Here is a 21,951-nt window from a genome sequence, read left to right as displayed (position 1 = left end):
CCCAGTGCCCCACTGAGGATGAAGCTTCTGTCTTTGTGCTTCATGTCACTCTCTATTCTTAGATATTCTGTGCCTGCCCAAAAGAAGTCCAGGTTCCTTTGATGAACATTCAGATCCTTCAGCAAGCCGACACTGCTAGTCTTTTCTATGATATCCAATATGAACAGCTATCTGCCGTTATGTCCCTTGTCTCCTTATCACCTTTTTCCTTTTTGCACATGCTTTCTCTCTTATGACCAGAAAGTCCCCCATCTACCTCATGTTGAATTCTGATCTGTCCTTTAGTGTCCAACTCAAATGCCAGCTCCTCTAATTTACCCACCTATGTCACACTTTGTTTTGCTTTGTGCTTATGTGATACTTTGTATCATGATTAGATGTTTGTGTCTCATCCTATTACTAAATTATGAGATGTGTAAATTTCAAAAATTGTTTCTTAATCTGAATTGTCTCCCCAGCATCAGGTATAGTGTGTTAGAGCATCATATAGACAGTTAATTAAGATTAAATTGAATGTTTTTGTTAAGTAACAAATTTGTGCTACCTGCATAAACGCAGAAGTATTTGGAATAATAATTTTCTGCAGAAATACCTTCCTCCTTTCATAGTCAGATGTGAGTTCTGTGTGTTCGTTTGTTTGGTTTTGCTGCTATTCTTTGTGATAAAAGTAGGGCAGGGTGGGTGAGGGCCAATATCGAGACACGTCTGTGGGGCAATTTTTTAAAAAGTCATATTCAGGCTACCTAGGTGGAAAGGGTGATTATATGACTTCTAGGTTAATGTATTTTAATCTAGGAATAGTGGGACCTGGCATCTTCATCTAAGTTTGGGATGCTCTCTCTGGTTTTTCCTTTCTAGTCTGAACCAGAAGGATTTTCTCATTTCCATCTCTATGTGTGTGCTGCCTTCTTGATTAAGTGGCGGAAGGAGATCTTGGATGAGGAGGATTTTCAGGTAAGTAGACAGGAGTCTATCTTGGGCTTGGATGTTAAGTATTAGGGTAGTAGTACCACATCTGTGAGCTTGTAACAAAGATAAGATAAGTTTATACTTAGTATTTATATTTGATCCTACACACAGCTGATATATTGTGGAGATTTCCTTAATTCCTTTTTAATCACTAGGGCTATGGGCATGATGTAATATTGCTGGAGAAGGCCATACCTCCTTACACCAGCAAGTATATTCCAAGATTGTTTGGGGAGACAATGTCCTGGACTTCAACTCAGGAAGACCTCACTTCAAGTACTACCTGTCATCCTTTCTAGGATGAGATGAGCAAGTCAGTTGCTTCTCTCAGTGCCTCTGTTTCCTCAATTATAAAATGGTAATTAGCCGTACCATACATAAAGCACTTTGCAAACTTTTAGATGTGTAAATACATAAATACTAAATAAATACAAGTTATGTTATACTGTACTCTGCTTCAGCTAAGTGCTGCTATTAAGGAGACAGATTTGAGAGAGATGAACTGAGGAAAGCAGAAACCACTCATCCATGGGTACCATCTGAAGCACCCAGTACCACCTCAGAACAGTGGAGATGTCTGACTCCAGAATCTGCATCCATTTGTAAACATATTCAAGAGAAGCATGGAAGCTGTTTTTAAATATGTATATGCATAAGACCTCACCTAAGTATGAGAATTTTTGTTAGTAGGTGAGCTACTTAACAAAGCCAAGATCCTTTGTAATCAGGAGCAACATTTGATCTCCCAGGAAAAGAACAGTAAGGCCAAAAAAAAAAAAAAAAAAAAAAAAAATGGCAACAAGGATTTATTAGGAGCTTACTATGTGCCTGGCCCTTTGCTAAGCCCTAGAGAGACAAATACAAGGAACTTACATTCCACTGAGGAAAGACTTCACAATGGAGCTTAAAGGAAGGGAGAAGGAAGGAGTTTTAAGTCCTGGATGTCAGAAACACAATCAAGAGGGGAATGAAGCTTGGCTGGTTTGGGTCTCTCCCCAAAATGGGTGTCCTGAAGAACTCACACATGGGAGAAGGAAGGATATTCCAAGGTGAGAAGGCCACAGGGGATGTTCAGAGTAAGAAGATCTGAAGAATATCCTAATGGGAGATTTAAAAAAAGGAGACTACCTGTTTGCCTAGTGTATGGTGCCAGACAAGATCAGAGATTTTTCAGCAAGAAAAAAGAACTTTGTGCTAGATGGGAGCTTAAGAAAGCTGTAGGATCCCAAGCCACCATGATAGTGATATTCCAGCAGTTCTATCAAAAGGATTTGTAAATAATTATGAAATTGAAACAGAATTTAAAGAATATGTGGTCCAGCAAGATGATTTCAGAAAGGCCTGGAGAGACTTACATGAACTGATGCTGAGTGAAATGAACAGGACCAGAAGATTATCAACAACAATACTATATGATGATCAATTCTGATGGGCGTGGCTCTCTTCAACTATGAGATGAACCAAATCAGTTCCTTTTGTTCAATAATGAATAGAACCAGCTACACCCAGGGAAAGAACTCTGGGAAATGAATGTGAACCACCACATAACATTTCCAATCCCTCTGTTTTTGTCCACTTGCATTTTTTTATTTCCTTTACAGGTTAATTGTACATTATTTCAAAGTCTGATTCTTCTTGTGCATCAAAATAACTGCATAGATTTGTATACATATATTGTATTTTACATATTTAACATGTATTGGTCTACCTGCCATTTGGGAGAGGGGGTGGGGGGGGAAGGAGAGGAAAAATTGGAACAAAAGGTTTTGTAAAGGTCAATGCTGAAAAATTACCCATGCATATATCTTGTAAATAAAAAGCTATAATAATTAAAAAAAAAAAAAAGAAAAGAAAAGAAAAAAGAATATGTAGATCCATGCTACTAAGGAAGGCCAAAGAACAGAGAGAACACAAAAGTCCAAAAAGCATCTCTAGACTTTGACACCACACCAGTCAGGTACTGATTAATAAAGTAGGTGTTTTCAAGGCAACATTTCCATTTCACTGAGAGGTGCTAATCTTGATTCTGGAGTATCACAAAACTGGAGCAGGGACTCACATGCAGAAGAGAAAGGGAAAGATAGCATCAGACCTATCCCAAATAAAGAAATAAAAAAAAAGAAAACAGGCATTCATGTGATTCCAAGTCTGTTCTGGACATGCTGCCAAGTCTGAAACCTATTAATGAAAGCTCATAGCCACTGCCAGCGAGTGTTACGTGGTAGGTGTTAGAAATAAATGAGGAATATTCTGGGATGGCTTTCTACTTTTTCAAAAGTATGCTTTCAAATGGAGCCTGATATTGAGAATGTCATATAATTTTATCCTTCTGAACCAAGCACAGACCCATTTCAAATATGATGAAGTGCTTTCCAGATCATCTGTAGCGATGATAGATGACTCTTGGGAAAATGCAGAGCTTTCCTAATATTGCTTTGGTCTGGCAGCAAGGTAGGAGAATAGCTTTTAGCCACATAGCTCTCATGTGGCCATCTTGAGGAAAGTGAAGACCAAGAATGGAAAATGGGCAATATGTGGAAAATATTACTGGAGTTTGGAATCAGAAGATCTGAGTGTAAATTATTGCAACATAACATCCTCTATGATTCTGAATTTGTCGCTGCCCTCTGTGGGCTTCAGTTGCTTCATCTTTTTATTGAGGAAGTTGGACTAAACTTATCCCTGGAAATGCCTTCCAACTCTGAATCCTATGAAATGAAGATTCACTTTGGGGAGACTCTTGTGAAATTCCCTTAGGTAACAAAATATCCAATCACTCTTGTGGTTATATTAAAAAATTGGAATTAAAGTGAATGCCTATCAAATGGGAAATGCATGAAAATGTTGTAGTAGATGAATGTGATGTGACATTAGGCAGTAAAGAAACCGTGAATATGAAAAATTGAAAAAGCTTGGAGACACCTTCTGAAGTAATACAGTAAAATTAAAACCAAAACATAATATAAAGTAAATGAAAATGTGACCTCTTATAACTATAATAAGCAGTAGTGGTTCCAGAGAACAGATGATGACACATATTTGGTTCTTTTCAAAGAAGTAGAGCATGAAGGGTACAGAATGTGACATATGCTATTTGATGAAGAGGCCATTGGTGATTTTGCTGAGCTTTTTTCTGTGTTGTAATGGAATGTTTAGTGAGGGTAGCATAGGCATATTACCAGAGGACGATGGTGAAAAAACATGAGGCATCAAGAAAACTTCCCAAAAAATAGAATCTTTAAAAAAAAAAAAAAAAAAAAAAAGCAAGTTGGAAGTTTAGAATTAATAGATAATGAGTCTCTCTTCCTGTGCTAGCTCCCTAACTCTCCCTCAGACTTCACAGTTGCTTATTTTGCTTCTAAGTGCTTTTTATTTGCTTGGACTCTACTTGGGAGTATTAAGATGAAGATGAAACATATTATTACTCCCAATCCTTCATTTTACACATGAAGACTTGGAACCCAGGGAGGTTGTGTCTTATCCTTGATCTTACAGGTAGTAAGTAACAAAGTTGGGACATGAGCTTGTAAGGTCCTTTTCTATGAACCAAGGACCTCATTCTCTTCCTCTTTCCATTTCTGTCCTGAACATGCATGTCTTGTAATGTCAACAAATGGAATATGAAAGGAGGATTACATAGTGACTAAAGTAAGGAGATCCCAATAACTAATGTTGAGATTGCTAGACTGATATTTGGGACTCATTGAGTAGTAGTGGCTTCTAAATTTTCAGGTTCTGGGGAAAAGGTCATCTCTACATTCTCTATGCATATAAAAAGTAAGATTTTTAGATTTATCACAAATCTGAAGATTTTTGGAAATAAATGGAACTTGTGGAGGAATGTTAGTTGCCACTTGAACAAAATTTCTGGTACTAAAGCCACTTACTCCCCTTTGGCTAAACTTGTCAAACTAATATTTGAGAAAAGTTTATTAGCTATATCAAGTTGATATTGGCTCTACTAGGAGAGCTTAAAGGAAATTTGGTAAGATATTTGAAAAAAATGGAACAACACAATTATAAATCCACTTGATCAAATAATTGGCAAATTGTCAGAAATGGCCAAACCAAAGATTTATAGAAGCTTCAATAGTAATACCAGGTGCCTAAATAAAATAGGTGAACTGACGCAAAATTTCATGAAACAGTTTATATGCAATAATTAGTAACAGACTTAATGGAAGAAAGGAGGTTTTTTATTATTGAGAGTCATGGAGCTGGAAAGAATGTCAGAGAAACCACCTAATTCAACCTGTATCTGAAGAATCTCTTCTTCCCCCAAGAATTCAAGAAACTAGCATCTCTAACACATTCTATCATTTAGTCTCAACCTGGAATTTTTAGTGATGGGCAACTCACCAATTTTAGTGATGGGCAACTCCAAAGGTGCAACCCATCCACTTTTAAACATCTCTAATGATTGGTGAGTTTTTCCTTTTGTTGAGTTAGTTAACTGCCCTATAACTTTCCATCAGTTAATTTAGTTTTGGGCAAGTAAATCAAACCTAATCTTCTTTCCATGTGATAACTCCTCAGATTCTGCTAGGGGGCAAACACTATAGGAAGGATAGAAATGGATAGCCAAAAAGTAAGAGCAGCATATATAATAGTATGGTAAGAATTACTGAACAAAGGAAGTTCCTTGTGTTCAAATTCTGTTACTTAATAAAATTATGACAATAGAGTTGGGGTTTTTTTTTATAGTTGTACCCCTAATTTAATTTGACATTTTAAATAAAATCTCCAGAAGCTACAAAATTAATTCAAGTAGTAGTAAGTGTACCCTATTTACTTCAATATCCACACATGCATTCGTATTGTCACCCTACCAAGAAATAGTAACTTCTTTTCTGACTACCTAATTTAGGATTTTCAAGGAAAGGAAATAGTAAATTGTTGAATTATGGACAAGTCTTAGTCCAGATAGTGTCCATGGGTCTACTACTGTGTATTAATGACCACAGCATCAATTAAATTCAGTTTTAATATTGGGAAAGGAAAATTATTTCAAAAAGGGTTTGCCTTTATGAACTTATGGGGAGACTTGGTCATGTTGCATTTTTTTCTTTTGCTACTAAAATTCCAATTTTCAGCTATACTTTATGTTCCTGAGTGTGATTAAGAACACTTTCAGATTGCCTTTTACTCTGTATGACCTAAGCTACTTCATCCTTCTCTTTCTTCTCATTTTGGTCTTGATGCTACCACCTACTTCAAACACAATTTATCTATAATAACCCCTTTTGTTAATCCAGCATTCAGTAAACATTTATTTAGAGCCTACCATGTGCCAGGCACTGTGCTAAGTAGAAGAGTTATAAAAAGAAGCAAAAGATAGCTCCTACCCTCAAGGAGCTTACAGTCTAATGAGAGATATAACATATAAACAAATATATGAAAACCAGGCTATATACAGAATGAATAGGAAGTGATTGACAGAGGGAAGACACTAGAATTAAGAGAGGTTGAGAAAGGTTTCCTATGGAAGATGGAATTTTAATAGAGACTTTAAAGGAAGCTAGAGAAGCCAGGAAGTAGAGATGAGGAGTGAGTGTAACAAGCTGTCGGCTCCAGAAGCTGCTGGATCGCTCTCTGGGAAGAGATCTGCTGTGTCTACTCAAATCTTTCAGACAGATTCTTCTTCCTGTAGTGAACCGTTGTCTCCAGGCAGTTGCTGTTAACTCTTGTCCAGAGAAGTGACTTCCCTTCCTGCAGAGAGCCGACTTCCCTTCCTGCAGAGAGCTGCGTCAAGCCAGATGTAGTTCAGAGTCTTCTCCTCTTCCTAGAGTGGTGTCCTCTTTTATCCTCCCAGAGAATGGGCGTGGGATAATGCAAGGGCTTCTGGGAAGAACCACTTCAGCCAATGAGCTTGCTCCTTCTATCAAGTCAACCTGAGTTCTCACCTTGTAATTGTCCAGACAACCTGAATTCTCACCTTGTCACTGTCCAGACAACCTGAGTTCTCACCTAGTAATCCTAACATCTCCCCCTTTCTTTTGATTTAGAACATAGGATAGTCATGACCTTGAAACATAAATCCATCAATATGGGAAGTATTACACATAATTACATAAATTACATAAGCACATAGTAACATAGTAACATAACACATGCTAGAAATATATAACAAATAACATAATCAAATAATCATAAATTGAAAATTTATAAATGTCCATAAGTCCATTGTCCATTAGTCTCATCTTGTGTGAGGAAGTCCAATGATTCCTGCTGGTTTTAAAGTTCTTTAACAGTCTTTTTATTAGCCATGCTCTTTCGGTGTAAGATGTTTCTTAGATCTTCTCCTTTATTTTGAGGTCTTTCTCTTTTTCTGTCTCTCTCTGATGGACGAGGCGAATACAACTCGTTGGCACCTAGTAATCCTAACAAGTGAGAACATTCCAGGCATGAAAAAAAATGTTTAGAACTGAGCAATAAGTGTCTTGTTTGTGGAACAGCCAAAAGACCAATGTCACTATATCGAAGAGTATGTAAAAATATGGAATGCTTCATAAATTTGAGTTGTTGTCCTTGGTCAGGGTTCCTTATTGGAACTCATCTCTTTTCTAGTTAATTCCAGTTTTTCTTCATTTGCCTCTTTTTTATCTAATTTAATTCTTTCCGTACATAACCACAGACCTGAAAGCCTTTTCCTTTATTGTTGCTTTAGTCCCTACCCCTACCAAGTCTGTCGCAGTGGTTTGGGGACTTATAGGTCTTCACAGAAGAGACAGGTGATATTCTAAGGAAATTTGGCTTCCCCTTCCCCCTGCCCCGATTGGAGCATTTTATTTGTTTACTTATTTTGCACTCTTAAAAAAGAATCCCAGGGTTTTCCTTCCTATGTGTTTCATCTTTCATGACCCATGATGTTGTGATGCTGAGAGATTGGGAGTACATTGAACTCGAGCTTAGAAGGTGAACCATTTTTCCTGAACTTTAAATTGAAAATCAAGACTGAGACACATTACATCTATTTGTTTACTCTGCTTTATTACAGTTTTTCTTGCTTTGTGATCATCTGTGATCTCAGATTCAACATTTTAACCATGCTTTATCACAGTTGAGGATCAAACAATTACTTTACAGCATGACCTAATAATTAGAACTTGATATTTAAAACTTAGAACTGTTCATAAATTTGTGAGTCATCTTTGTTCAGGAACCGTGCTTCTCTGTATCATTTTAGTTTTAGTATTTATCCTGCCAAATTGAGCACATTGTAGAACTTTGTTCCAGCTACCTTTTAACGAACACAACAGAGAATATAAGGCCTAAATTTACACAGCTGAAGACATGAAGAAAAAGACATATATGGCAAAGGCCATGTCTGTGATGCCATCATTGCAGAGACAAGGATACAGATATATCTCCTGAAGAGGACCTCTTTATCCCTAAATGGAGAATTTCTCAAACTCATGACCCTATACTATGCTTTAGCTCAGGACTTGGTTTTTTTTTTTTTTTTTTTAGGAACAAGTGGATGCATCTGCTTTTCTTGAGTTACACCATTGCTAGGGAGCTCATGGCAAGGGATTGGAATGTTAAGGGTCTCAGAAAGAGGCTATTTCCCCCTCTCCTTTTCTCCACTTCCTCCTCTAGATGGCAAGTAATCCAATATATGTTAAGCATGGTAAAAAATATATGTAAATCCAATATAGGCTTATGTATTCATACAGTTATCTTGCTGCACAAGAAAAATCAGATCAAAAAGAAAAAAAAATGAGAAAGAAAATAAAATTCAAGCAAAAAGCAATAAAAGAAGTAAAGATGTTATGTTGTGATCCACACTCAGTTCCCACAGTCCTCTCTCTGGGTGTAAATAACTCTCATCATCACAAGATCATTGGAACTGGCCTGAATCGTCTCAATTTTGAGAAGAGCCACAGGTTGGATAAATTCCTAGAACTGTTATTTCCCGGTATCAAGTATTCTGTCTCCATTTGGGAATTTCTATAGTTCTGAAATAATTCTTCTCAATATATCGATGTGATTTCTAGAGCTCACTTCAGACCATGCTCCACCTTTTATATAAGGAAGCTTGCTTGCTTTTTTTTTTTTCCATCTACAATTATTTCCAATGGAATTTTCTCTATCTCTTACTGCTGGGAATTATTATATATAAAACTGCTGATTGATTTGTGTGCATTTATTTTATATCTTGCAATTGCTAAAGCAGTTTCAAGTAAGTTTTTGAATGATTCTCTATGATTCTTTAAGTATATCATCATAATATCTGCCAAGAGTGATAGTTTTGTCTCCCTATTGCCAATTTCTAATTTCTTTTTTCTTTTCTTATTGCTAAAGCCAACATTTCTCATACAATATTGCTTGCTAATGGTTTTAGATAGATGCTGCTTATCATTTTAAGAAAAACTTCCTTTATTCCTATGCTCTCTAATGTTTTTAATAGGAATGGGTACTCTATTTTGTCAAAAGCTTTTTCTACATCTATTGAGATTATCATATGATTTCTGTTAGTTTTGTTATTGATATAGTCAATAATGGTGATAGTTTCCTGATATTGAGTCAACCCTGCATTCCTGATATAAATCCCTATGTGAGGAAGATTTCTGATCCCCTGAGCTATTAATCTTCTCCCCCTGCAAAGAAGGAAAAAAATGTTATCTTGTATCTATTTTATATATGCTTATATGTGTGTATATTTTTTGTCCTCAATAGATTTAAGCTTCTTGAAGACAGGGATGTTTTACTTTTGTCTTTTGTATCCCCCCATAATTAGCACAGTGCCTGGCACAGTTGTTGCTTAATCATTTCAATTATATCCAACTCTTCCTGTGCCCATTTGGGATTTTCTTGACAAAGATATCACAGTGGTTTGCCATTTCCTTCTTCAGCTCATTTTTACAAATGAGGAAATTAAAGCAAATAAGATTGTGACTTGCTCCTTTTAGTGGGGACAAGACTTCCATTCCTACTGGAAATAAAAAGATCCCTAAAATATTTTTAATGGATATTTTATCTGATAAAGATTCCCAAATCTTACAAACTCCTTTATACTTATTCTGAAAAAGATTTCAGTATGACTTTAAGTGAAAAGATGAGATTTATAAGTAAAAACTACCCTTTTCGAGCCTTGAGTACCTAGTTATATATATTATCTTGCTCATAATAATGTTTGGGTTTTTTTCTTCATGGCAGTAGTTAACCACTGTTTGTTTATTTGTTTACTAGTCTTCTCATTGTTCTTTCTTCAAGAAGTCTGACTGTAAAAGATTCAGTAATAATAACTTCTCCAGTTGTTAGGTTTCTAGCAAGACAACTTATTATTTTTGTTAATTTATGAGTTTTGAGTCTGCATTGACCCTATGTTAGTCCTTGGCATTATTTTTCAAGTCCTTGGCATTATTTTTCATTTTTAATGACTTCATCAAGACTAATACAGTTTCATTGTGGGCTGGAATGGCCCTTGAAAAGCTTGACCTCTTCACACTCAAATATCTATAATAAAAATTGAAAAATGCTTTTTAAGGGCTGTAATTTTTGCACATTTTCTGTGTGTAATATCTATTTTTTTTAAATCATACAACAAAAGAGGGAGTTGAGTCCAGAAATACCTAATAATCTAGTTTACTTAGAACATAATATATATGAAAGGGAATGATTTAAAATAAGCCTGGAAAGTTAGATTAAAAGCTAGATTGTGTAAGATTTTAAGCTCCAATCTGAAGAACTTATATATCTTATATTAGAAGCATTAAGAAGCCACTGGATATTTCTGAACAGGCAGGTGACCTTCTCAGCTTCTGAATGATGGTCTCATGTGTAAAACTTACCTAGACTGGAACAAAAATAGAAATGAGAGGTTTTTGCATGGAAATGATTTATTGTGCAATAGGGTCTTCCTTCTTTTTCTTATCTTGGTTATTTTTTAAAACTGAAGTTGTCTTTTTTTGGTTTAGCAAATAATGTGGTAAGAACCTAATAGTCATTAAAATTTGGGAATGAATAGTAATTACAATGCTTTCAGCTGTCATTTTAAAGTGCTTTTATATTGCTTCTAGGGAGGGCACCTTGTGACCTTTCCATTTAAAAAAAAAAATTACATAACTGAGGTTTGGGGTATTCAGTATCTTATCTAGTTTCTTATAGTAGAAGAATGACAGGATAAGGTTCAGGTACCAAATCATCTGACTTCTGATTTTCTTTTAAGTCAAAATAAACAGCATGAACAGTTTGCAGTACCTACCCCAGCTCAGCTATTATTTATTAGCTATATGGAGTCACATAGGGGAGTGAATCATTTAGCCCTTTGGAGCCTCAATTTTTTCATCTGTAAAATGAGCTGAATAATATTTTTACAACATACTTCATAGGGTCGTTGTGAATATAAAAGTGAAACGATATATGTAAAATGGCTTGTAAATTTTAAAGTACTATGTAAATATCAGTTATTAAGAAAGTAAAAGAAAAAAGATGGGGGAAGATAGGATAAAAAGTAGTATGGGTACTTCATTAAATTAAAACATATATTAAGTTCTTGCTGTGGATAGGTTTTAGGGAAAATGCAAAAGTTTATAGTGTAATGCAGGGATGCTTACCTTTTTTTTTTCTTCCATGAATTTCTTTGTCAGTCTGATGAAACCTACAGATTCTTCAAAATAACATTCTTAAATGCATTAAAAACCTGAAATCTATCCATCAATTTGAAGTTAAGAACTCCTACTTTTCTCTTTTTTTGTAGTGACAAAGAATTGGAAATTGAGTGGATACCCATCAATTGGGGAATAACTGAATAAGTTATGGCATATGAATGAAATGGAATGTTATTGTTCTATAAAAAATGACAAGCAGGCCAATTCAGAAAAGCTTAGAAAAACTTAACATGAACTAATTTTGAGTGAAGTAAAGCAGAACCAGGAACACATTGTACTTGATAACAGCAAGATTATGTGATGATATGATTATCTATGATAGACTTAGCTCTTCTAAGCAATATGGTAATCCAAGACAATTCCAATAGACTTGGGATAGAAAATGCCATCCCCATCCAGAGAGAAAACTATGGAGACTTCAATTGAAGAATACTGGTTTCACCTTTTATTGTTTCTTTACTTTTTCTTTCTTGTGATTTTTCCCTTTGTTCTGATTTATCTTTCACAACATGAAAAATATGGAAATATGTTTAAAATTATTATACACATATAATCTTATCATATTTCTTGCTGTCTTGAGGGGAGAGGGAAAAAAATTTTGGAACTCAAAATCTTGCAAAAATGAATGTTGAAAACTATGTTTTTATGTAAATGGGAAAATAAAATATTTCTGAATTCAAACAAACAAACACATTATTCCTGCTCACACATTTTATGGTCCAGTCAAACTAGTTTTTCAGTGCCTTAGGTGACATTCCATCTCCAACTCTCTGCACTCTTTGTCCCCCATTCAATCTCCCACTCCTCTCTTACTTTCACCTCTTGCAATCTTTAGTTTCCTTTAAAATTGAGACCATGCCCCAACTTCTGTGAAAAGATTTAGCTACTAATTCCCTCCCTCATTTCTGCAAAGAAGAAAAAAATGTCCCTTGTAACTATTTTGTATATGCTTGTTAAGTGTATGTATTTCATCCTCAATAAATTGTAAGCTTCTTGAGGACAGGGACTGTTTAACTTTTGTCTTTCTATCTCCATCATGTAGCAAAGCACCATTCATGTAGTAGTTAATTTAAGTGAACTAAATTGTACTTTGGACCATAGTTTAAAGGAAGTAGCAGGTGTTATTTGATGAATGTAGAAAGGGAAACTTCTATGTTTTTTGGATGTTCTGAGCAGGAAAGATGACCAGATTTATGGATGGGTCCTTAACAGTGGGTTAGTGGTCATGTTGTTTGGCATCCTTGTATAAATAAAGCTTTCTTATATTTCAGGGTCTCCTCATGTTGTTGCAAAATCTACCTACGATACACTGGGGCAATGAAGAAATTGGCCTTCTCCTGGCAGAAGCATATAGACTGAAATATATGTTTGCCGATGCTCCCAATCACTACCGTCGATAGGTGCTGCCTCCATGCAGAGACCTGGACTTCCCTAATCACTGTGGCAATTGTTTGAGCCCTTGGACCCCAAGCCAGAAACCACTTCTACTGTAAAAAGCTCACATCAACCTAGGTCTTCACTTTTTGTGTGCCTGTGCACCACTCCATGTCTCTGGATGTGTGTCTCTTAAACATCAGTATTCCTTGCTGTGTAGATGGGCTCACTTCTGGGAGAGGGTGGAAAGGACAGTGCAGGATTGTCTCCTGCCAAGAGAGACTGACAAAACCAGGGGAAGGCTCAGGGCCTGTGCCTGTATGTGCCCCTGCTTTGCCTGGTTGTCTCTTGTTACCCTACTCTGGCTGAGTCCATTGCTCTTCAGACACAGCTTGATCTGACCACAGGTAAAAATGCCTTATGTTGTTAAGACACCTGATCTCCATCATTCTCTCACCAACTCCATTCCGTCTGGCCTGTGCCCAATATTGGACAACTTTCTAGCACCATTTTTATCAATTGATAGATGCATTGAGGCATAGAGCTTTCCTTGAGAGTATCTGGGAAATGCAATGCATTTAAGGGCTGGGAACATTTATTTTCCCTTTGTTCACCCACATGTGTGCATGTGTGTCTTACTGTGTGTGTATGGCCTGTGTGTGTGTGTGTGTGTGTGTGTCCGTGTTTGCGTGCATGTCTGTATTGGCATGTGTGCATACCCTCAGGGCAAGATGTCCATTTGTGTCCAGACTAACCCTACCATGACCAGCTGTGAATGACCCAAATGAGATGTGGGAGATGTGGTATGTGCCCTGGATTTTCTGGCTCTTACTCTTAAAAAGGATGGGGTGGGGAGGAGAGAGACTTTTTGCCACCTCAGACCCTTTCTCCATCATAACACTCCTAGGCATTATGTGTATATTGTGTTCTTATGTATATGGGTAAAGATGTACAATATATGTCCTCTTTGTAGCAGATATGATTTATATTTATAATGTGCACCCACATTTGAAGCCAATCTCGGTCCAATGTAGTAGGCATTCTGCCAGCTTTGGAAGGTAGAAAATTTTGCCTACACACTAGCACATTTGAGGTTAGAAGGGTCCTCTCCTAACAAAATGCTGAACTCTAGATTTGGTTTTGCAGGTCCTCTGGTGGGAATGACTTTTGAAGAAAGGTTGTTCAGAGCCAGAGTGATTACAGGGGAATAGATTGTACTTCTTCTAACACCAGCCCCTGGACATATATTTGTTTCTCGCAGCTTCCCTTAATCCTCTTCTTCCTTCTTTATGGGGTTTTCTCTGTAGTTTCTGCTCTGCTCTTCATGCTTCTCTCCTAATCACTGGAGGTAGAACTCAATGAACTTCAGTATCCTCCCACAGACAGTGTCATAAACATAGGAGGAAATTAAATCCATAGGTTTTAATCCCTCCCCTTCCCTTTGTATCTGGAGATGATTTTTTTTCCTTCTTAATCTTAATTCAGCATTTTATGCAGAATGGAAACTGTGACTGGTCAGTGCCAAGGGGAAAGGGAGGTGTGGTATGTGCCCTGGATTTTCTGGCTCTTACTCTCAAAAAGAGCTAAGTGTCATACCTCCCACCCCATCTTAGCTGCATCCCTCAGAACAGTATATTGTGGGGTTTGGGGATGGTTAATAGAGAACAGCAGTCTTAGAAAACTGAGCAGTGTTCCCAGCAGATGACTCCCACCATCTTCATTGCCAATTAACTCCAACTACTCTGGTACTGTGTTGTCTTCCTAATCTGAAGCTGTTTCTCAGGCATTCTTCATAGCCCTTTCCTCCCTCTTCCTGTGGTTTGGGCACCTCAGGTGATCCCAAAGGGAGGGGGCTTATCATCCTCTCTCAGCTGGACTAATTAAAGAAAGACACTTGTCTTCCCAAGTGGTGGTTTTATTTTTTTAGTTTTTATGTTTGTATGGGAAATTGTGGATAAAGTGAAAAAATTATAAATAAATAGTGAATTTCCTCCTCCATTTGCTGATTTTTCATCCCCAGAGATTATGGAAATTGGGGGTTTAAGGACTTTTCTTCAATTCTTGGATTATGACACTGTGAATATTAGTAAACTAAGAGGTGTAGGTCCATATTGGGTCCTAAGGAATTGGAAAGTCAACAAATATTTTGGGGCTTTAAATATGTTAATATAATCCTACAGAGTCTGAGCTTTAAGATTTTTTTTTTTATTTGGACATGTTGATGCACACCCCTCAGTAGATGTCTATTTAGTTATTTGTAAATTATCCATGTTATGTGTTTTGTAAAATTTACACAAGAAACACTTTAAAAAAATAAGATAAAGATGTAATAACATTTGACCTCAAAACCAATAGGAAATTGTTAGGTTCTTACTAAGTGCTAATGAGATAAGGAGATGTTAGGTTCTTACTAAGTGCTAAGTTGGTACTTAACAATTCTCTAATCCACACCTTTTGGTTCTGGCCTTTAAGGGGAGTTAACCCCTTTGAACTTCTAGGGAGGAGCTTACATGTTTAAGAGGAGCAAGTTCATTGGTTGAAGTATTTTTCCCACAAGCCCCTGAGTTATTCCATGCCCATTCTCTGGGAGGATAAAAGAAGCAACATTGGGTCTAGAGGAGGAGTCTACTCTAGGTCAGAGTTGGAACAGCTCTCTGGCCGGGAGATTGAGTCGAGACAGCAGATCTCATCCCAGAGAGCGATCGGCAGTTTCTGGAGACAACAGAACTTGACAACATGGGGCAAGGACTTTTGCTTATCCTGACAAGGACTTATTCTGAGCCCTTCAGAGGAGCTAGCCCGGACCTTCGTATTTTGGCGCCCGAACAGGGACTGACAAAATCCTGTTCCAGTAGGAGTTAGCCATTAAGCCACTGAGCATCCCTTCTGTTCAGTTCAGGTCTGTAAAATATTATGTACTTTGAACACAAATTAAAGCACATTTCATTGATGCACAAATTGCAAATCCTCTTTGATTTTAACATGGATAACTGGTTAATGAAGGTCAGTCTTAAAGCATATGCAAATATTTTCTATTTAGTTTCTGCGAGTGGAAAAGTATTATTCCAATGGAAAAGCCTCCAATCCAGATCTCAGTGGAAAAGTTTCTCTGATCCAGAAGTGTGAGTAACAAGGAAACTTTGTTAAACTTTTGTTAAACTTTGTTTGAAAGAGCTGAAGTAGAATTGGAGTGAAATGGGGCAAATGTCTTCTGTTCAAGGAAAATGTTTAGGGAGCATTATCAAGGTTATGAAAAGCCAAGGATTGATTATAATTTTGGAGGAGATTACTGAATTTTTAAAAACTGTGCAGGTCATATGTCCTTCTTTTTCTCTGGAAAAAGAATTGGATCCAGATGAATGGGAATTAATAGGAAAGCAATTAGGTGGACACTACAATTCCAAACCAAACTTAATTTCCAAAGATATACTTCGTACCTACAATTTAATCCAAATGGCTTTAAAAATTGTTATTCTAAAGGAAAAGAAGAAGGAGCAAAATGGAGAGGTGTCCACTAAACTAGGTGAAAAGGATGGATCAGATAACAATGAAGTTAAGTACAATTCTGAGCAACAGGAGTATTTCCCATCTCCTCCCTCAATTAACCCTTCAGGGGTACAGCAAGAAGGAGGAGGGGAAGAGGCAGAAATATAAACAAAATCGCCTGTTAAGCAGCCTAAGCCTATGACAAAATTAGAAAAAGCATTGGTTAAAGCTAAGAGAAAAGGACAGGATATAAGTGATTTTATATATGCATATCCTGTGATTGAAGAGATTGAATCTGTAGGTCAAAAAAGGAGAAGATATACACCTTTAAGAAGATATACACCTTTAGATTTGAATAAAATTAAAGATTTGAAAAAAGGTTGTACCCTTTATGGGGCTACATCAGCTTATGTTAAAATGTTGCTAGATGGTTTGTCTTATGAAGTCCTAACCCGAATGATTGGAAATCCATAGCAAGGACATGTTTAGAACCTGGACAAAATTTGTTGTGACTTGCGGAGTTTCATGAATTATGTAAAATCCAAGTCAGATGCAATTTGGAAATAGGAGTTAACACACAATTCACTTTTGAGCACTTGGCTGGTGAAGGTCGCTATGGAGAGAATTCAGAACAGATTAATTACCCCATGACAGTGTATGAGCAAATTGCTAACGCTGCAATAAAAACTTGGGGTTCCCTCCCCGGACAGAAAGGTCGGGGAGAGGCTTTCACTAAAATAGAGCAAGGTCCCAATAAACCTTTTGCGGATTTTGTGGGACGTTTGCAAATTGCTGTCAAAAGAACTATTGGAGAAAATGCAGCTACAGAAATAATGACCAGACATCCGGCTAAGGAAAATGCCAATGAGATTTGCAAAAGAATTATATGGGCATTAGACAAAGATGCTCCTTTAGAGGAAATCATAAGATAATGTGCTACAGTGGGAACAAATGCTTTTTACACCTGGACTATGATGAACATGGAAAGACAAGGTCCCTTTTGGCAAAGGACTTCTAGAGAAATTCGTTGATGTTTCCAATGTGGAAAAATTGGACATGTAAGAGCTCAGTGTAGATATGGAGATAGAGTGAGAAGACAGGATGAGAGAAGACCTAAAACCCCATGTCCAAAATGCCACAAGGGTCTCCACTGGGCCTCCAAATGTATATTGACCCAGGAAAATGAGAGGAAGGGTCTAGCTTCAGCCCCCCAAGTGAGGCATGATGGCAGCCGAGGTTACATCCAGAGAAATTTAAGACATGATCAATCAGCCAAAAGGCAATCAGATGGAAGAAAGGGATTGAAATTAGGAAAAATAAAGTTGTATTCAGTAGAGACTACTGAGGTATTCCCTGGAGAAGTGAAATCTGTTCCTGTTCAGTCTATGAATCCTTTGCCTCCAGGCACAGTAGGCTTGACCATTTCACCTTCTGAGAGTGCCTACAAAACAGTGTCCATCCATACACTGATATGGAAAACTGGAGAACTTGTAGCTAATATCCCAGTCACTAACACAGGTAGACAACATGTGATTTATCAACCAGGAGAAGTAGTAGCATCAGGCTTATTGTTACATATCCCTAATAAGCAATCTGGTGACAATCGCCCAGATTCTGACTCCAATGAACAAAATCCAGGAATATATTGGACAGCAACTGTGACAGCTCACCAACCTATGCTTACTATTTATATAAATGAAATACCATTTGAAGGATTGGTAGACATGGGTGCAGATCGTACAGTTATTAGAGGTGCCAAAGTCACTGGCCAAAGATTAAGGCAGACACCTACATGTCTGGGGGAGGAGGATCAATAGCAGCAGAAGTTAGTGCTACCCCTTTAAGAAGGATATTTGAAAGTGAAACAGGATTTTTTTTACTCCTTTTGTGGTTGAAAAAAATCCCCATCAATCTGTGGGGAAAAGACATTTTACAGCAGATAGGATTACAAATAAGCACTTTGGCTTTTTAGGCAGGGCTGCTGTTGAAGGCCTACCTGCACTTTCACCAGTTCCTATTCAGTGGAAGACTGATTCACCAGTGTGGGTAGAACAGTGGCCCTTAAGAAGTGATAAAATTCCGGCCTTATTAGACATAGTACAAGAACAACTTGACCAAGGACACTTGTGGCCTTCTCTTAAGTCCTTGGAATTCCCCAATATTTGTGGTGAAAAAGAAATCTGGAAAATGGAGGATGTTAACTGATTTAAGAAGAGTAAATGAACAGATGGAAACTGTAGGAACTCTTCAGCTTGGACTTCCATCTCCTACTCAGTTGCCAAGAGAATGGCCTCTTTGGGTTATAGACATTAAGGATTGTTTCTATTCTATCCCTCTAGATAAGGAGGATATGAAAAGATTTGCTTTTTCAGTGCCTAGTGTTAATTTGGCTGAGCCTTATAAAGGATATGAATGGACAGTTTTGCCACAGGGAATGAAAAACAGCCCTACTATGTGCCAAATGTATGTTGCTGCTGCTCTTGGTCCAGTAAGAAAAGCATTTCCAAAAGTAATATTGTTATATTATATGGATGATATTTTGGGATGTGCACCTGAGGAACAAACGTTAGAAGCATGTCTACAAAAGACCATGGAAACACTAAAGTACTACAAACTGCATATAGCTACAGAAAAAATTCAAAAACATGCTCCTTTTCAATATTTAAGATATGAAGTATATCCTAAGACACTCACAGTACAAAAGCTTTCTTTAAGAACAGAGAAGTTGAACACCTTAAATAATTTCCAAAAATTAATGGGAGATATCCAATGAATGCGTCCAGTGTTAGGCTTAACTACCAATCAATTGCAACCTCTATATGACATTTTAAGGGGAGACAGTACTTTAAATTCACTATGCCAGCTTACAAAAGAAGCACAAGAGGCTTTGAGAGAAGTTGAACTGGCTTTATCCAATGTGGTTGAAAGAGTCACTCAAAAACCCTTGGAAATATCGGTTTTTGCTACAAAAGAGGCACCCACAGCAGTCCTTCATCAAGGAGACAATGTGATTGAGTGGGTGAACCTCCCAGCACAACCAGAACAAAGCCTTACTCCTTACCCAGTGCTTGTGGCTAGAATTTTATTAAAAGCCATTTTTTGAGTGGTACAATTATCTGGGATAAGTCCTGAAAAAATATACACATTTTATACTAATGCACAAATTAATGTATGCTGTGAGACCATCCCAGAATGGCAAATTTTATTGGCCACAGCTCCAAATTTTGCACATGGGTCTCCATTAAAGATAACCCGGCTACTACATAATTGGTGGTGGATTTTTTAAGAAAAGGTTTCTAAGGTTCCTCTTAAAGGACCAACAGTCTTTAAAAGACGCCTCCAAAGAAAATATTTGTGCTGTGTACTCTCATGATTTAACCATAAAGAGAGTAGTCAGGACTCCTTTTCAGTCCACTCAGCAGAATGAATTATTTGCTATCATGCTAGCTCTTACTTATTACCCAGGAGATGTAAATATAATTACTGATTCAGCCTATTCAGTAGGTATAGTACAAAGAATTGCCATAGCCCAAATAAAATTTGCAGCCTCTAATATTTATCAGCTCTTTAAAGAACTTCAACAGTAAGTAAGAAAGCATCCAGGCAAGATTTGTATCTTGCATGTCCACTCACATAGTGGACTTCCAGGTCCTATTTTTGATGGAAATTCAAAGGCAGATAGCCTTTTAACTATGTTAGCCAGTACTCCTTTATTTCAGGAAGCACAAGAATCTCATTCTAAATATCATCAGGCTGCTCAAGCTTTATGTTTACAATTTGGAATAACGAGAGGAAGCTAGGAGCATAGCAAAAGGCTGTACAGCTTGCCTTCCTTTCCACATTCCTACACTCCCTCCAGGAAAGAATCCTCATGGTTTGTGACCCAATGAAATCTGGCAAATGGAGGTAACCCATTATAAATCTTTTGGTTGTCTGTCTTTTATCCATGTGGTGGTAGATACCTTTTCAAGATTCACTTTTGTAGTGCCAACAGCAAAAGAGACAGCCCGAGTGGTCACTGAATTCCTTATCCAAGCATTTGCAATTATGGGTGTGCCACAAGAAATAAAAACATAATGGATCTGCATATACGTCTAAACATTTTATGCACTTTTGTGCACAATATAAAATTTTACATACCACGGGCATACCCTTTAATCCTCAAGGGCAGGCTATAGTAGAGAGAAGAAACAAAGACATTAAGACACTCCTCCAAAAACAAAAGAAAGGGGGAGCCACAGGTAACCCTAGAGAACTTCTAAATTTAGTTCTCTATACCATTAATTTTCTAATTTTTAACAAAGATGCACTGGCTCCAGCAGACAGGTTTTATAACCCACCAGAAGGGCAGTGTCCAGTCTGAGCAGCTCCACTGTCCTTAGATAATCACCAGGTGATGTGGAGAGATCCAGAAAGTGGTGAATGGAAGGGATCAGATAGGTTAACTGCCTGGGGGAGAGGGTTTGCTTGTATTTCTTCAGATGGAGAAGGAATCAGATGGTGCCAACGAGTCATATTTGCTTTGTCCATCAGAGAGAGACAGAAAAAGAGAAAGACCTCAAAACAAAGGAGAAAATCTAAGAAACATCGGACACTGAAAGAGCATGGCTAATAAGAAGACTGTTATAGAACTTTAAAACCAGCAGGAATCATTGGATTTCCTAACACAAGATGAGACTAATGGACAATGGACTTAAGGACATTTATAAATTCTCAATTTATGATTATTTGATCATGTTATTTGTACATACTTCTACATTGTATTATGTTACTATGTGTTTATGTAATCTATATAATTATGTGTAATACCTCCCATATTTATGGATTTATGTTTCAAGGTCATGACCCCTATGTTCTAAATCAAAAGAGAGGGGGAGATGTTAGGTTCTTACTAAGTGCTAATGAGATAATGAGATGTTAGGTTCTTACTAAGTGCTAATGAAATAATGAGATGTTAGGTTCTTACTAAGTGCTAAGTCAGTACTTAACAATTCTCTAGTCCACACCTTTTGGTTCCCGCCTTTAAGGGGAGTTTTACCCCTTTGAACTTCTAGGGAGGAGCTTACATGTTTAAGTGGAGCAAGTTCATTGGTTGAAGTATTTTTCCCACAAGCTCCTGAGTTATTCCATGCCCATTCTCTGGGAGGATAAAAGAAGCAATATTGAGCAAGGAAGAGGAGTCTACTCTAGGTCAGAGTTGGGACAGCTCTCTACAGGAAGAATAGTCTGGCCAGGAGATTGAGTTGTGACAGCAGATCTCCTCCCAGAGAACTATAGGCAGTTTCTGGAGACAACAGAATTTGACAATTTGGTGCCCACAACGTGGGGCAAGGACTTTGACTTATTCTGAGCCCTTCAGAGGAGCTAGCCCGGACCTTCGCATTTTGGCACCTGAACAGGGACCGACAGGAAATCACTGCAGTTTAATTAGAGAAGTGACATATGTAGATCTTCACTCAGTCACTGTTGGCTGTGTGAAGAATGACATGGAGGGAAGTGGAGATTTGAG

General features: G+C 37.4%; 1 protein-coding gene and 1 non-coding gene across 2 annotated transcripts in view; one reads left to right on the top strand and one right to left on the bottom strand.

Annotated features, from left to right (window-relative positions):
• Positions 1-15,914, top strand: part of TBC1D22B (TBC1 domain family member 22B) — a 96,958-nt gene extending 81,044 nt beyond the window's left edge. The window contains exons 12-13 of the mRNA XM_074311050.1: positions 859-954; positions 12,854-15,914. Coding sequence (XP_074167151.1) covers positions 859-954; positions 12,854-12,982 — 225 coding nt within the window. The 3' untranslated portion in view covers positions 12,983-15,914. The remainder of the gene's footprint in view (positions 1-858; positions 955-12,853) is intronic.
• On the bottom strand, positions 8,084-8,185 carry LOC141542004 (U6 spliceosomal RNA). The gene has a single exon (XR_012482011.1). It is a non-coding gene; the product is annotated as a U6 spliceosomal RNA (small nuclear RNA).
• Positions 15,915-21,951: the final 6,037 nt, after the last annotated feature.

The sequence above is a fragment of the Sminthopsis crassicaudata genome, chromosome 4 (genome assembly GCF_048593235.1).
Source record: "Sminthopsis crassicaudata isolate SCR6 chromosome 4, ASM4859323v1, whole genome shotgun sequence".
NCBI classification, from domain to species: domain Eukaryota; kingdom Metazoa; phylum Chordata; class Mammalia; order Dasyuromorphia; family Dasyuridae; genus Sminthopsis; species Sminthopsis crassicaudata.
The sequence above is the reverse complement of the archived record's forward strand: the minus strand, read 5'-3'. Positions and strand labels throughout refer to the sequence as shown.